This window comes from Pristis pectinata, chromosome 4 (assembly GCF_009764475.1).
Source record: "Pristis pectinata isolate sPriPec2 chromosome 4, sPriPec2.1.pri, whole genome shotgun sequence".
In the NCBI taxonomy this organism is placed as follows: Eukaryota; Metazoa; Chordata; class Chondrichthyes; order Rhinopristiformes; family Pristidae; genus Pristis; species Pristis pectinata.
In genome coordinates this window covers 68,838,733-68,852,812 of record NC_067408.1, presented here as the reverse complement: position 1 = coordinate 68,852,812, position 14,080 = coordinate 68,838,733, and the positions used below count along the sequence as shown (strand labels likewise).

The window sequence follows — 14,080 nt, the reverse complement described above, 5'->3', positions numbered from 1 at the left end:
TTTAATGAGGTAGCCTCTATTGCTTCCCCAGGCAGAGAATCCCTAGATTCACTACTGTCTGTGGAAAAGCAGTACCTTCTCACCTCTGTCCTAAATCTGCTCCCTCTAATCTTGAAGCTCTGTCCCTTAGTTCTAGTCTCACTTACCAGTGGAAACAGCTTTCCTGCCTCTATTCTTATTTATTCCTTTCATAATTTTATATGTTTCTATAAGATCCCCTCTCATTCTTCTGAATTCCAGCAAGTATAGTCCCAGGTGATTCGATCTCTCCTCATGGGCTAGCTCCCTCATCTCCAGAATCAACCTGGGGAACCTCCTCTGCACTGCCTCCAAAGCCAGTATATCTTTTCTCAAGTAAGGAGACCAGTATTCCAGGTGCGGCCTCACCAGTACCCCGTACAGTTGAAGCATAATGTACCTGCTCTTAAATTCAATCCCTCTAGCAGTGAAGGCCAACATTCCATTTGCCTTCTTGATAACCTGTTGTACTTGCAAACCTTTTGCAATTCATGCACAAGCACTCCCAGGTCCCTCTGCACAACAGCATGCTGCAGTCTTTCAACCATTTAAATAATAATCTGGTCTTCTATTTTTCCCTTCCAAAGTGAATGTCCTCTCATTTACCAACATTGTACTCCATCTGCCAGACCCTTGCCCACTCACTTAACTTATCTGTATCTCTCTGCAGACTCTCTGCATCCTCTGCACAATTTACTTTTCCACTCAATTTAGTGTTATCAGCAAACTTAGATACATTACACTTGGTCCCCTCTTCCAAATTGTTAGTGTATTATCGTGAACAGTTGCGGGCCCAGCACTGACCCCTGCGGCACTCTGCTCACCACTGATTGTCAACCAGAGAAACATCCATTTATCCCAACTCTCTGCCTTCTATTGGTTAACCAATCCTCTATCCATGCTAATACATTACCCCCAACTCCATGTGTCCTCATCTGGATAAATCTTTTATGTGGCACCTTACAGAAAACCTTCTGGAAATCTAAGTATACAACATCCACCTGTTCCCCTCTATCCACTGTGCTCGTTATATCCTCCAAAGAACTCCAGTAAGTTTGTCAAACAGGACCTGCCCTTCCTGAATCCATGTTGTGTTTGCTTGATGGGAACCACTTTGATCCAGATGTCTCACTCTTAATGATAGCTTCAAGCATTTTCCCAACTACAGACGTTAAGCTAACTGGTCTATAGTTACTTGCCTTTTTGTCTACATCCTTTTTTAAACAGTGGTGTGATATTTGCTGTCTTCCAATCCACCAGGATCTGCCCAGAGTCCAGAGAATTTTGCTAAATTACCATAAATGCCTCTACTATAACTTCCACCATTTCTGTCTGTATTCTGGGATGTATTCCATCAGGACCAGGGGACTTGTCTACCTTTAGACCCACTAGTTTACTCAGCACTACCTCTTTAGCTATAGAGATTGTATCAAGGTCCTTGTCTCCCATCACATCCATAACTTCTCTCTTTGGCATGTTAGACGTGTCCTCCACTGTGAAGACCGACACAAATGCCAGGAGTTTCTGGGAGTAATTTGGAAGATGCATGATCAGTTCATCCTAAAGAATAAGAAGCATACTAACGGGAGGATAAGGCAACCGTGGCTGACAAGGGAAGTCAAAGACAGCATAAAAGCAAAAGAGAGTGAACACAATATTGCAAAATTAGCGGGAAGCTGGAGGATTGGGAAGCTTTTAAAAACCAACAGAAGGCAACTAAAATAAGCAATAAGAGGAGAAAAAATGAAATATGGAGGTAAGCTAGCCAATAATATGAAAGAGAATACCAAATGTTTTTTCAGGTATATAAGGAGTAAAAGAGAGGCAAGAGTGGACATCAGACCGCTGGAAAATGATGATGGAAAGGTAGTAATGGGGAACAAAGAAATGGTGTACAAACTGAATAAGTATTTTGTGTCAGTCTTCACTGAGGAAGCAACATGCCAGAAATTCAAGAGAGTCAGGCAGAAGTGAGTGTAGTCACTATTACTAAAGAGAAGGTGCTTGGGAAGCTGAAAGGTAAGAAGGCAGATAAGTCACCTGGACTGGATGGACTACACCCCAGGGTTCTGAAAGAGTTAGCTGAAGAGATTGTGGAGGCATTAGTAGTGATCTTTCAAGAATCACTGGAGTCAGGAATGGTTCCGGAGGACTGGAAAATCGCAAATGTCACTTCACTCTAAGAAGGGAGGGAGGCAAGACAGGGAATTATAGGCCAGTTAGCCTGACTTCAGTGGTTGGTAAGATGTTAGAGTCCATTATTAACGATGAGGTTTCGGGGTACTTGGAAGCACATGATAAAATAGGCTGAAGTCAGCATGATCCCCTTAAGGGGAAATCTTTCCTGACAAATCTTTTGGAATTCTTTGAGGAAGTAACAGGCGGGATAGACAAAGTAGAGTCAGTGGATGTTGCTTACTTGGATTTTCAGAAGCCCTTTGGCAAGGTGCCGCACATGAGGCTGCTAAACATGATAGGAGCCCATGGTATTCCAGGAAAGGTACCAGCATGGATAGAAGGTTGGCTAACTGGCAGCAGGCAAAGAGTGGGAATAAAGGGGGCCTTTTCTGGTTGGTTGTCAGTGACCAGTGGTGTTCCGCACGGGTCAGTGCTTTTACGTTATATGTTAATGATCTGGATGATGGAATTGATGGCTTTGTGGCCAAGTTTGCGAATGATACAAAAGATAGGTGGAGGGGCAGGTGGTGCTGAGGAAGCATGACGTCTGCAGAAGGACTTGGACAGGTTGGGAGAATGGGCAAAGACGTGGCAGATGGAATACAGTGTCGGAAAGTGTATGGTCATGCAATTTGGTAGAAGGAATAAAGGCGTAGACTATTTTCTAAATGGGAGTGAATTCAGAAATTGGAGGTGCAAAGGGACTTGGGAGTCCTAGTGCAGGATTCCCTACAGGTTAACTTGCAGGTTGAGTCGGTCGTAAGGAAGGCAAATGGAAAGTTAGCATTCATTTCGAGAGGACTAGAATATAAAAGCAAGAATGTAATGGTGAGGCTTTATAAGGCATTGGTCAGACCACATTTGGAGTATTGTGAGCAGTTTTGTGCCCAATATCTAAGGAAGGATGTGCTGGCATTGGAGAGGGTCCAGAGGAGGTTTACAAGAATGATCCTGGGAATGAAAGGAGCTTTTGATGGCTCTGGGCCTGTACTTGCTGGAGTTTAGAAGAATGAGTGGGGGATCTCATTGAAACCTACCGAATATTGAAAGGCTTGGATAGAGTGGACGTGGAGAGGATGTTTCCAGTAGTGGGAGAGTCCAGGACCAGAGGGCACAGCCTCAGAATAGAAGCATGTCCCTTTAGAACAGAGATGAGGAGGAATTTCTTTAGCCAGAGGGTAGTGAATCTATGGAATTCATTGCCACAGATGTCTGTGGAGGCCACGTCATTGGGTATATTTAATGTGGAGGTTGATAGGTTCTTGATTAGTAAGGGCATCAAAGGTTATGGGGAGAAGGCAGGAGAAAGGAGTTGAGAGGGGAAAAATAAATCAGCCATGATTGAATGGCGGAGCAGACTCCATGAACTGAATGGCCTAATTCTGCTCCTATGTCTTATTGTCTAAAATAGTCACTCAATGCCTCAGCAATTTTCGCATTACCCAATATTAATTTCCTCTTCTCATTTTCCAAGTGACCTACGTTCACTTTAGCCACCCTTTTCTGCTTTATATAACTAAAAAATCTTTTGTGCTAGTTTACTTTCATAATCTATCGTCCCTTTCCGTATTGCTTGCTTAGTGGTTCTTTGTTGCTTTTTAAAGTTTTCCCAATCTTCCAGTTTCCCACTACTCTTGGTGACTTTGTACACATGAGCTTTTAGTTTGATGCCTTCCTTTATTTCCTTAATTATCTAAGCCTGACTGTTCCCATCCTTACTGACCTTGCTTTTAACTGGAATATACTTTTGTTGAGCACTGTGAAAAATCTCTTTGAATATCTTCCACTGTTCCTCAACTGTCCCACCATATAGCCTGTGTTCCCAGACTATGCTGGCCAACTCCTCTCTCGTCCCATTGTAGTCTCCCATGTTTAGGCATAATACACTGGTTTTGGATCGAACTATTGCACCCTCCATTTGTATGAGAAATTCAGTCATACTGTGATCACTCTTTCCAAGAGGATCCCAAGCTATAAGGTCATGGTCTTGCTTTCTCTCCACTCAAATGCCCAGGTTGCATTTCTTGGGTATCTGAAATGAATTTGACATGTGAGTAAGGTTGTGATACAAAGAATGGGGGAAAATAGTGTAGGTGGATTAAGAGACTAGTGTAATGTGAGGAGAAGGATTGAGTACGATGATGCTAATCACTGTTTCCTCAGTGGCTGCTGCAGAAGTGGTTACCATCATAGCTCCATGGGAGTTAAGACTTGTCCCCCCTCCAATTAGTAGCTGCTATCTTCAGTTGTTTACAATGTTGTTATGCAAGAGCAAGGGAAATATCTTAATGAATGCAGGGGAATATAGTTGGATGATGTGGATATTTTGATTGAATAGCCAGAAGTATGTGACTGACAGTAGAGGCAACAAACAATCTGCTGGAAGAACTCAGTGGGCCAAGCAGCATTTGTGGGAGGAAAGGAATTAGTGATGTTTCAGGTCAAAACCCTGCATCAGGGTCCTGATGCAGCAGACGTAGCTTTTGCCAGAACCATTCAGCAGCAGGTTTCATTTGAGCTTTGATCCAAACTTGGTCAAAAGTGCTCACTTACAGAGGCGAGGTGAGAGTGATTGCCCTGACTTGAAGGAAGCATCCTACTGAATGTGGCATCAAGAAGCCCTGATAAGACAAAAGCCGATGGGAATTAAGTGGAAAATCTGGCTGTAATCATTCACAAAGAAAAATGTTTGTAGCTCTTTGAGGTCAATCATCTCCATCCCAGAGTTCCTGAGGGCAGTGGCCTTAGTTCAACCAGCTTCAGCTATATCATTAATGACCTTCTCTCCATCATAACATGAAAAATGTTGATATTTGTTTCCTGAAGTGTTCCCTTTTAATTTTAATTGCAACTTGTTAAATAAGAACATCACTAATAGGAACAAGAGTGGACTATAAAGCCCCTGGAAGGTGCTGTGCCATTGAATAAGATAATGGCTGATCTGAGCCCAGTCTTGGTTCCAATTTTATGCCTGTTCCCCATAACCCTCAATTCCCCTATTGACCAAAAATGTGTCTCTCAAGGTTTTGAATGTATTCAATGATTCAGCCTCCAGAGCGCTCTAAAATAGACCCTCTGAAAGAGGAAATTCCTTTTCATCCATCTTAAATAGGGAGCCTCTTATTCTAAAATTAGGCTCACTAGTTCTAGATTTCACCCCATCCCATCCCCCACCCCACGTAAACACATCTACTCAGCATTTGCTCTGTCAAGCCCCCCATAGAATCTTATCTTTCAATAAGATCACCTCTCATTCTTCTAAGCTGCAATACAAAGGGTCAACCTTTTCTCATAACACAACCCCTTCATCCCCAGAGCCAACCTAGCAAACCTCTGAACCGCTATACAAGGATATCTCTCAAATAGAGATGAAAATTGTACGTAGTGTATAAACAGTGTTCATTCATCATCTCTACGGCCACTTTTAAGAAGTCGAGTGCATGCCTTTGAGGTCCAGGGAATTTGTCCATCCACTGGTTTGCCTGCTACCTTTTTCCTTGCAGTAGTGCTTGTTTTAAGTTCCTTTCTTATGTGGAACTTTTTTTACTCTTGGGGGAATGTTTTTAGTGTCTACGATCATGCAGATAGATGCAGTGTATTTTTTTAAAAGTCTCCTTTCTTTCCATATTGTCTGTTATTATTTCCCTACACATCGAAGGGACCAATGTTTACCTAGTTACTCTCATTCTTTTTGTATATCTTTAAAAGATCTTACTGTTTATTTTTATTTCTCCCTAGCCTACTCTCTTGGTTATTATTTTTATGCATTGTCCTTGAATTTTGAAAATCTTCCCAATCTTGACCTCCCTCTAACCTTTGCAACATTTTATGACTTTAAGTTTGCTACCATCCTTAGGATATGGTAGCTCCTTTCCTCTGCGGTTGAAAGAATTTCTTGACTTTTCATCAAACAAGTTTTTAAAAACTTTAACTTTGTGAGCTTTTTTTTTAGTCATTTTTCAGTGCATCCTATGTTTGTCCAGTGCTTTACTTAGATGATCTGACATGGCTTGGAATGAAGTAATTGTCTTTAATTCAACAATCCTTTCGATACTTATTGCGGTGTAATGTGCCTGTCACAGATGAAAAAGATGTTTTCATCAAAAGGTTCTGGTTGCAATTTTACATCAAATTAATGCACTCTTTTTAAAGTTTATCTTTTAACTCCCTTCTCTATTCAGTGTATGTTGTATTACTTCCTCGTCTGTGTAATACACGGGCATTCTACTAAAGTTTACAAGTCCTACCAATTGACCAGACGCTAGGATGCTTGAGACTAATTCCTCCATTGATCTGCATACTTGCAAGGTGACAAATATCAGAACACTGAATATTGGGAGTTTTTTTTTATTCATTCGGGTAGCAGATTCAAAATAACAACATTACAAAGGACAGTGAAAATGCAGGTTGTGTCATAATATTTGAAAGTGAGTGACACAAGTACGTGAAGGGAATGATGTGTAGTTCTGTTGGAGGAAGAAGTTGGGAATAAGATTAATTGGACACACTGGAATGATGGGCCTGTGCAATAACATTCTATGAAATCAAGCAATGCACAATCTTTATCTTGGTTTTTGTATTGTAACTATTAAAATTGCTTTTGGCAATAGCCAAAGAGGAGGGGATACTCTAGAGGCAGGTAATAAACATGTTGTTAACCATGCTGTTTATTGAATGATTTATTTTAGCCTCCCGGAAAGAAGTTACCTGTTGCTGCATCTTCTCAGGAGCCACCAAAATCTGAACCAGACAGCAAACCTAAGGGTAAGTGTAATAACAGAGAATGTTTTTTTTCATTCCTACAGGGTAAATATAATGGAATATATGTCAGCCATCCTTGTGTTGTCCCCGTTGGTAATGAATGGCTTTTGCAAATCCTAAATACTTTTTTTTAAAAAACAAATCTTTTTCTACTTTTAAAAGCATTATTTGCTTTAGTGAAAAGCCAAAATCACTAAACTTGTGCACTTTTCTCAATAGTTTCATGTTCAATGACTGCCAGATCCGTCTCTGACAAAATCAGTTAACCTTAAGGACCTCTGTTAGATCACCCTTCAGTTGCTTTGTCTCAGCAGTGTGACTGTATTATCGCAAATTTATAATTGTGCTTGCTTTTCAAAAGATGTAAAATCGAATCTAATTTTTGATCAAATGTGTTCTTTTTCATATCAATTCTTGGTCATTTCTCCCTTAGATAAGTTACTTTTCTGTGTAGATTTTCCCATGAATTGCTGTTCCTCCGTATAATTTTTTTTTTGTAGTAATACTATATGCTTTTAGCCTGTTAACCTCATTGAGTGTTTTTACAATTCTTGCCATAGTTAAATTATTGTGATAGAAAATTTATGGTGACAGAAAATAGTTCAGGTTCTTCACACAAGTGCAGTAAGTAACTTGCAGTTTAGTTTGGGACTGTTTCTCCACTTCCAACAATGGAGGATCTGGGCTGTTACCATCAGTAAACCATTAGTCACGCATTGCTAGTGAAGTATCTAGAAAAAATTGAGGATGCAATTACCTTAAGCTGATAGTTTTGCTGATTTGCTGTTACTTTTGCTTTAAGGCAAGGAGTATTGCAAAGTGTTATTTCCATATGAAGCACAGAATGAAGATGAGCTGACAATCAGAGAAGGAGAGATTGTAACTATTATAAACAAGGTATAAAGATAACTTATTTATTTACCATTTATAAAATAAATCTTTTCCTTCCTTCTATCCTTTGTTTGGTAATACCGGTAAGCAAGAAAGGAGTTAAGTAGCATAGTCTTTATGTTACTGTACTGGCACTGTAGAGGCCTGGACTGATTTCTACAATGCCAGCTGGGGAAATTAAACTTAGTTAATTAAATATGTCTGGAATAAATAACTTGTGTGGGAAGCCATGATCTTGAAACAACTGGATTGTTGTAAAAAATCTGTCTCTGCTTGAGGGAAGGGGAAAATGCTGTCCTTGCCCATTCTAGCCTATTTGTTGCTCCATATTTTTATTTGACTCATAACTGTCCTCTGAAATGGATGATCAATTCAATTCTGTTCAAGGGCAAGTATGAATGAGCAGAAAAGGCAAAAATACCATGTGAATAAATGTATCATCCCCTCCAAGGTATTGTATTATTTTTCAAAAAGAGGCAAATAATGGTTTATTGAAAAATGGGTTATTTCAATTTCTTGACTTGTATTCCAAAACTAAAAGTGTGTTATCTACTTTGACTTAATATTGTTGATATACTTGCTTGCAATATCAGTAAATAATTAGAATCAAACTCTGTCCCTAGTTCCATGCTGCTATATTTTGGTGCACTTCATTTAAAGTAAATTCATTTGAAGTGGTAGTGATGCCAAAGAGAATTTTTGGATATAAATTTGTCAGTGACCGTGGTTGATAATTTGAATATATGCCAGAATGGAACCAATGGTGCTATATATCAAGGCCACTGCTTTCTCTCATTAGGAGGAAAGTGCCTTTTCTTTGTCAGCATAAAAGATCCTGAAGTGGAAAGAGCTGTGCCCAGAATTTGAAAATGTAGTTCATCATGTTTGTCCACTACAGAATTCACTTCTACTGCAAAGTTGTTCTTAAGGGATAATCGTGGACCTCATGCATTTTCCACAAAGCCCATATTAAATGCATGCAGTGGCACCTAACAGCATGCAAGAGATTGCACATGAATCATTGGGCTTTGTAAAACTCCAATAATTCGCTATCTGGCTTTTCAGAAATCGCAGAGGTTCACTATCTGCCTGTGGAGAAAGAAAGGAATGAGGCAAATGGAGCGGTGCAGCTGCCCAAACTGATGGATTTTAAAAAGCTCCATTGATAACCTATGAATCCTCAGATGATGTTTGCCACATTTTCCCCTGTGCACTCAGCAGGGCCTTGTTACCCGTGTTCCCTTGAAACTTGGGGTCCACTAGATAATTCATTGTTGTACTGTTAACATTTAAAGAAAATGTGAATTAAACATGTGATGGATCATTAATAGAATTACATCTGATGGTCTGGAAAATCTGCTGGTCCAGTACCATTAAAGTCCCAAGTGTGCTGGACTTAAAGGAGTTTTACTGTATTTGGAACAATTTCTGTAAAAAAAAATATTGCTCTAAATTAAGTTCAATACCTAAATCGCAAAACTTGTTTCTGGGCTCAGACAGGCAGAAGTCTTTTGGTCCCCATATCTGTAGCTTTATTTCCCCAAGCATGTCCTTCCCCACCCCAATATTCTATGTATATTCCATTCCACTTGAAAGTAATTAACTGTCTCTACCACAATAAAGTACATCATGATCTAATAGCTTTCCTTCGTTCCATCCAGTGAGAAATGTTAGTTTTCATATGTCCATAGATGGTAGTGTTACGTACCAGCAACAACAGAAACACAACAAGCCATGTATAAGTGTTAGAAACTATTTTATTAATAACTACTTGTGATAATAAGAGAAGTAAAAACATTAGATATTAAACATAGTCCCCAAAACTAATAAACTCAAAGTGTGTGTGTGGCAAATTCCCAAACCCCAAGTCTAGGAATAGTTCTCAAAGTTCAGTTCAGCAAGTCATCAGGTGAAACGTGAGCAGAGGCTTTTGCAAAACCACCGGTGACTGAAGAGAAAATGTAGAGAGAATATAGAGAGAAATTACGAAATCCACATGTTCCACGATGGAACCCATATGACACCTAAGTCTCTGATGATCTCCACTGTTTTGTTCCGAAGTACCTGCCACCCTGAAGACATTCGATACGTGGCCGCCCACAGAAATACCTGTTTCCCAGTACAGGTTAACGACAAAGTGGACTCCATTTGATTGCTCCAAAAATGGATTGTAGTGACAGACACAGCTATTGTTCTTCATCCATTGATACAGAGACAGTCAGCCTCCCCCTCTCCCCTCCCCCCCTCCCTCCCCCCTCTGTGTGTGTGTGTGTGTGTGTGTGTGTGTGTGTGTGTGTGTGTGTGTGCGCGTGCACGCGCGCAAAACAGCCAGTACGTTGTTATAGTCTTGCCGTCTTGGAGCTAACACCTCACTCACTCACTCACTCTACTCCTACTCTACTCCATTGCCCAGGTGCCTTAAAGGGATATTCACCAAATAGCAATCTGGCTCGTAACAGTAGGATCCCAGGTTTCATGTTACCCTTAACTAATTACTGCTCTCTGTGCCATCTTTATTCACCACCTTGATGCTTCTGCTTCTCTTGGCTCTGAGAATTGCTGTTGAGGGAAGGGGCATACTGCAAAGAATTTAAAACACTGATCTGCCAGGCTACTGACTGGTATGTCTGTTCGCAGAAAACCTCTGATCACTCTGGCAGGGTTGGAAACCCTTTGTTGTACTAAAAGAAGGCAAGAATTGCTCTAATTTATTTCTTCTCCACAGGAATGTGCAGATGCTGGATGGTGGGAAGGAGAAATTAATGGTAAATGGGGAGTTTTTCCTGATAATTTTGTCAAGCTGTTGCCCCCTGACTTTGAAAAAGAGGTAGGTGACTTTCCCCAATCTTCAAACTTTGGCTTTAGACAACAGTAGAAATTCTTCATTTGCTTTTTAAAGAGTCAGCATAGATCTTTGAAAATGTGCAACTAAACTGATACCCAATAGACCACATGTTAAATTAATTACTGCTGTGCACAGAATCTTCTATTTCATATTTGGGGATGTATTAGGAAAGTTTAATTATGTTGGCAAGAAATTGAGGCTTAACTATATAATCATCTCTTGTAATGAGAGTTTTGGGAAGGGGAGGGCAGAAATAGCATTATAATCAAGTGTCCATAACTAATCTGTTGTTTTAATTTATCTGAATGTACTTTCCCCTCACGTGGTTCAGAAAACCTGTTTGTTGCACGACATTTAGTTTACTGTGTTTCAATAAATGGGAGTGAACCCGTTCTAAAATTTCCATTGTTTGTCATTTTGTTCATTGTTGTAATGCACTATATCATGGCAAGGAGAACTTCAGAGATTATAAAGGCAATGATCCCAAAGGTATAATGGTTGGCCAGGGCCCAAAATATTTTAATCCAACTAACCAGGTTGGTCTTATGGCTGCTGCTCACTTTGGTGACTGAGGCACGAGGTCTGCTAAATAACTAAAGAATAGAGGCTCAAAATCTAATTAACAAAATATCCCCAAAGTAGAAGGTAAAGCAGAGGAATGTGGTTAAAGAAAGTGTATGCATATATTGAGGAAACAAAAGTAGAATCTGAATCTTTTGCCCGTGGAGGTTGTGCATTTGACAGAGAAGAATGAACAAAAGAGCGAATTTAATGGCTTGTTGTTGCTGATCTTTTAGTCATGAACTGTTCGCCCTACTCAGACTAAGAACTATATCAGGGGATATAACATCTATTCAACACTTATAGTATGATGCCACAATGTTAACCAAAAGTCTGAACAGAAACTATTTAGTTTTGAGGCATGATTTGCAAGGGCTTCTGTGCTGGGCATTGCCCCCAAAGGCTCCCTGTATACTCATTCAGGTTGTTTTATGTGAGGAACAGGGGTGCAGATGAAAGCAAGCAATTTAACACCTTAAAACAAGACAATGCCCAGTAGGCAAATCTCATTTGGAAGTTGGAATGAAGTTCTGTGTGAGATCCAGCCCAATTTCAGCTTTGGGTTTTCTGCATTCCTTTAAATTCCAGTTGTCTAAGTCCAGGAAAAAAATATTTCCTGACTGGTGGATCCTAGTGCAACTTTTTGCCTTTCATCAAGAATCAATGTCTACAAGAGTTTCAAACCTGGTAAATTTAAATATTAGAGGGTACAGCTAGTGTGGGGATACTTAGGGGATCAGCAAGGGAGAAGAGCAAAGGAAAAGGGCCATGGGTTTCTTTTATGTGTAGAGAGGATTTGCTGGTAGATGAGTATTTTTTCCTGTTTTGGGATTGTTTGAACTCTCTAAATATTAAGTCTCCATATTTTTGAGAAACAGCCTGGTTCTGATACATTGCTGACCAAAATTCCAAAACGTTAATATTCCCTTCCAAGAGTACTTTGCAATTTAAAAAAATGCATATATTTTGTTGCCTGAACCACGACCCCCAACTCCTCTCCCAGAATAAGTGAACATTTGAGTTGCAGTTTATGCTAATTTGTAGAAATGTCCTGATTGGCACTGGGTTGAGGCTTTAAAATCTAGTCCAGTTTAGCAGCAGGCAAGTGAAGATTTTTGTTGTCAGTCTGGGCAGGATTTAAGTGTGTGCATTTTTAGATTTTCTAATGTGTGGAGAGACTGACATGTAATATCTAAGTAAACTAGTGAATAAGTCTCGTTTGTTCTGTACTTTTATTCATTGGCACAATATTTGAATGAAATAATGCATGGATTTGTGTAGCTCAGGGTTTCCTTTTGTAAGAAGATAATCTGTACACAATATGAGTATTAAACTTAATCCCCCTACACTCTCGGACACCCTCACAATGTAGTTATCGTTTGTGTGTTGCGTTCACAGTTTACTCAAGATGAACCCATGCTTCAGATTTTAGGCCTTGCTTCTCCCAATTGAAATTGTTTTTTCATGAAGGAATATTGAACACTTTGGTGCCACCTATGTTTCTTTTATAAATATTTATGCTGTTCCAGTCAGAATGCTACATTTTCTGTGTTAAGGTCGCAGTGGTTCCAGTAATTCATTATCCCCTGCCCTTTGGATACAGTGTGTATTGTAGTTCTGAAATGAATATGAGCTTGTCTCTGTTAACTTGTTTATTTTGTTTCTTAGCGACCGAAGAAACCTCCGCCGCCTTCAGCTCCAGCTGTGAAACCATTACCAGGTAATATTTATTAGTTATAAGTTATTATAATTCAATCACACAGTTAAATATAACATACCATTTGTTCCCATTGTATAAGATTCTTGATCAATGTGCACCTGTTCTAATCCATGGAAATACTCCTTTATTTTATGAACATTGTGACATTGAATTTAATTTTAAGATAGCAACATATAATTACAATTGCTTTATTGTAGACTGTACATATTCTCATGTTTTGGTATATTGGATTGGTTGTTTGGGGAATTGTTGGATTGATGTAAGAGATTTGCAGATTAATAGATTATTTGTTAATTATTTAAAAAGAAAAGCATGACTGAAGTTTAATCTCTTTGGCAAGCTGATGATGGTTTATAATTCACAAGTGTGTAGTTGAGATGCCTAATCTCTGGCTCTGGGGCAACATGATTCCACTAAACACTGACAGCAAAATCACATTTTTCTTTTTTGAATTCTGTGTGCCTGGTGAATTCCAAGTGAGTATCAACCACATGAAGTACATATAAATTAATAGAACAGGCTGAAGATACTCAACAGACCAGGAAACACCTAATGCCTTGGATTTCAATTTTTGTCAAAATTTCAGATTCCAGCTTCTGCAGTATTTGTTTTTAAATAAATAGGAATGTAAATTTAATCTGTTACCAGTGATACTGATGTGCTCTTATGCAGCTGACTAAAGTAGTAGTCATGTAGCCAATTTGTAGTTTCAGATGTGGATAATTGTGCTTCTCGGTAGTAATTAAACAATTGATCATTGTAGATAATGAACATCTTCATGATAGACATCATCATTGGATGTGTGTTTTTAACAGCCACATCTGACTTCATCTATTTTATGTATTTGTTGGTAGGTGGTAAGATGACAACCAGTAATGGGTGCCTTTTAACCTTTATGGATGCTTTAATTCCTTGCTGACCTGTGTTATGTGAATAAATATACACAGGTGAAGTACATTTGAGGTGTTGTCTACCAAAGCTGGTGTGTGCAATAAAAATAGTATTGCTGTATCCTTGCCTCTGACAACAATTTGAAGAAAAAAAGCTTAGATACTTGAACAGCCTTATTTTTACTTTGGGCTATTGCTGATAAATTTTGGTTTTGA

General features: G+C 39.3%; 1 protein-coding gene across 1 annotated transcript in view; it reads left to right on the top strand.

Annotated features, from left to right (window-relative positions):
* sh3kbp1 (SH3-domain kinase binding protein 1) overlaps window positions 1-14,080 on the top strand; it is a 172,501-nt gene that overhangs the window by 126,169 nt on the left and 32,252 nt on the right. Inside the window, exons 7-10 of the mRNA XM_052013549.1 lie at window positions 6,885-6,960; window positions 7,760-7,854; window positions 10,574-10,675; window positions 12,923-12,974. Coding sequence (XP_051869509.1) covers window positions 6,885-6,960; window positions 7,760-7,854; window positions 10,574-10,675; window positions 12,923-12,974 — 325 coding nt within the window. The remainder of the gene's footprint in view (window positions 1-6,884; window positions 6,961-7,759; window positions 7,855-10,573; window positions 10,676-12,922; window positions 12,975-14,080) is intronic.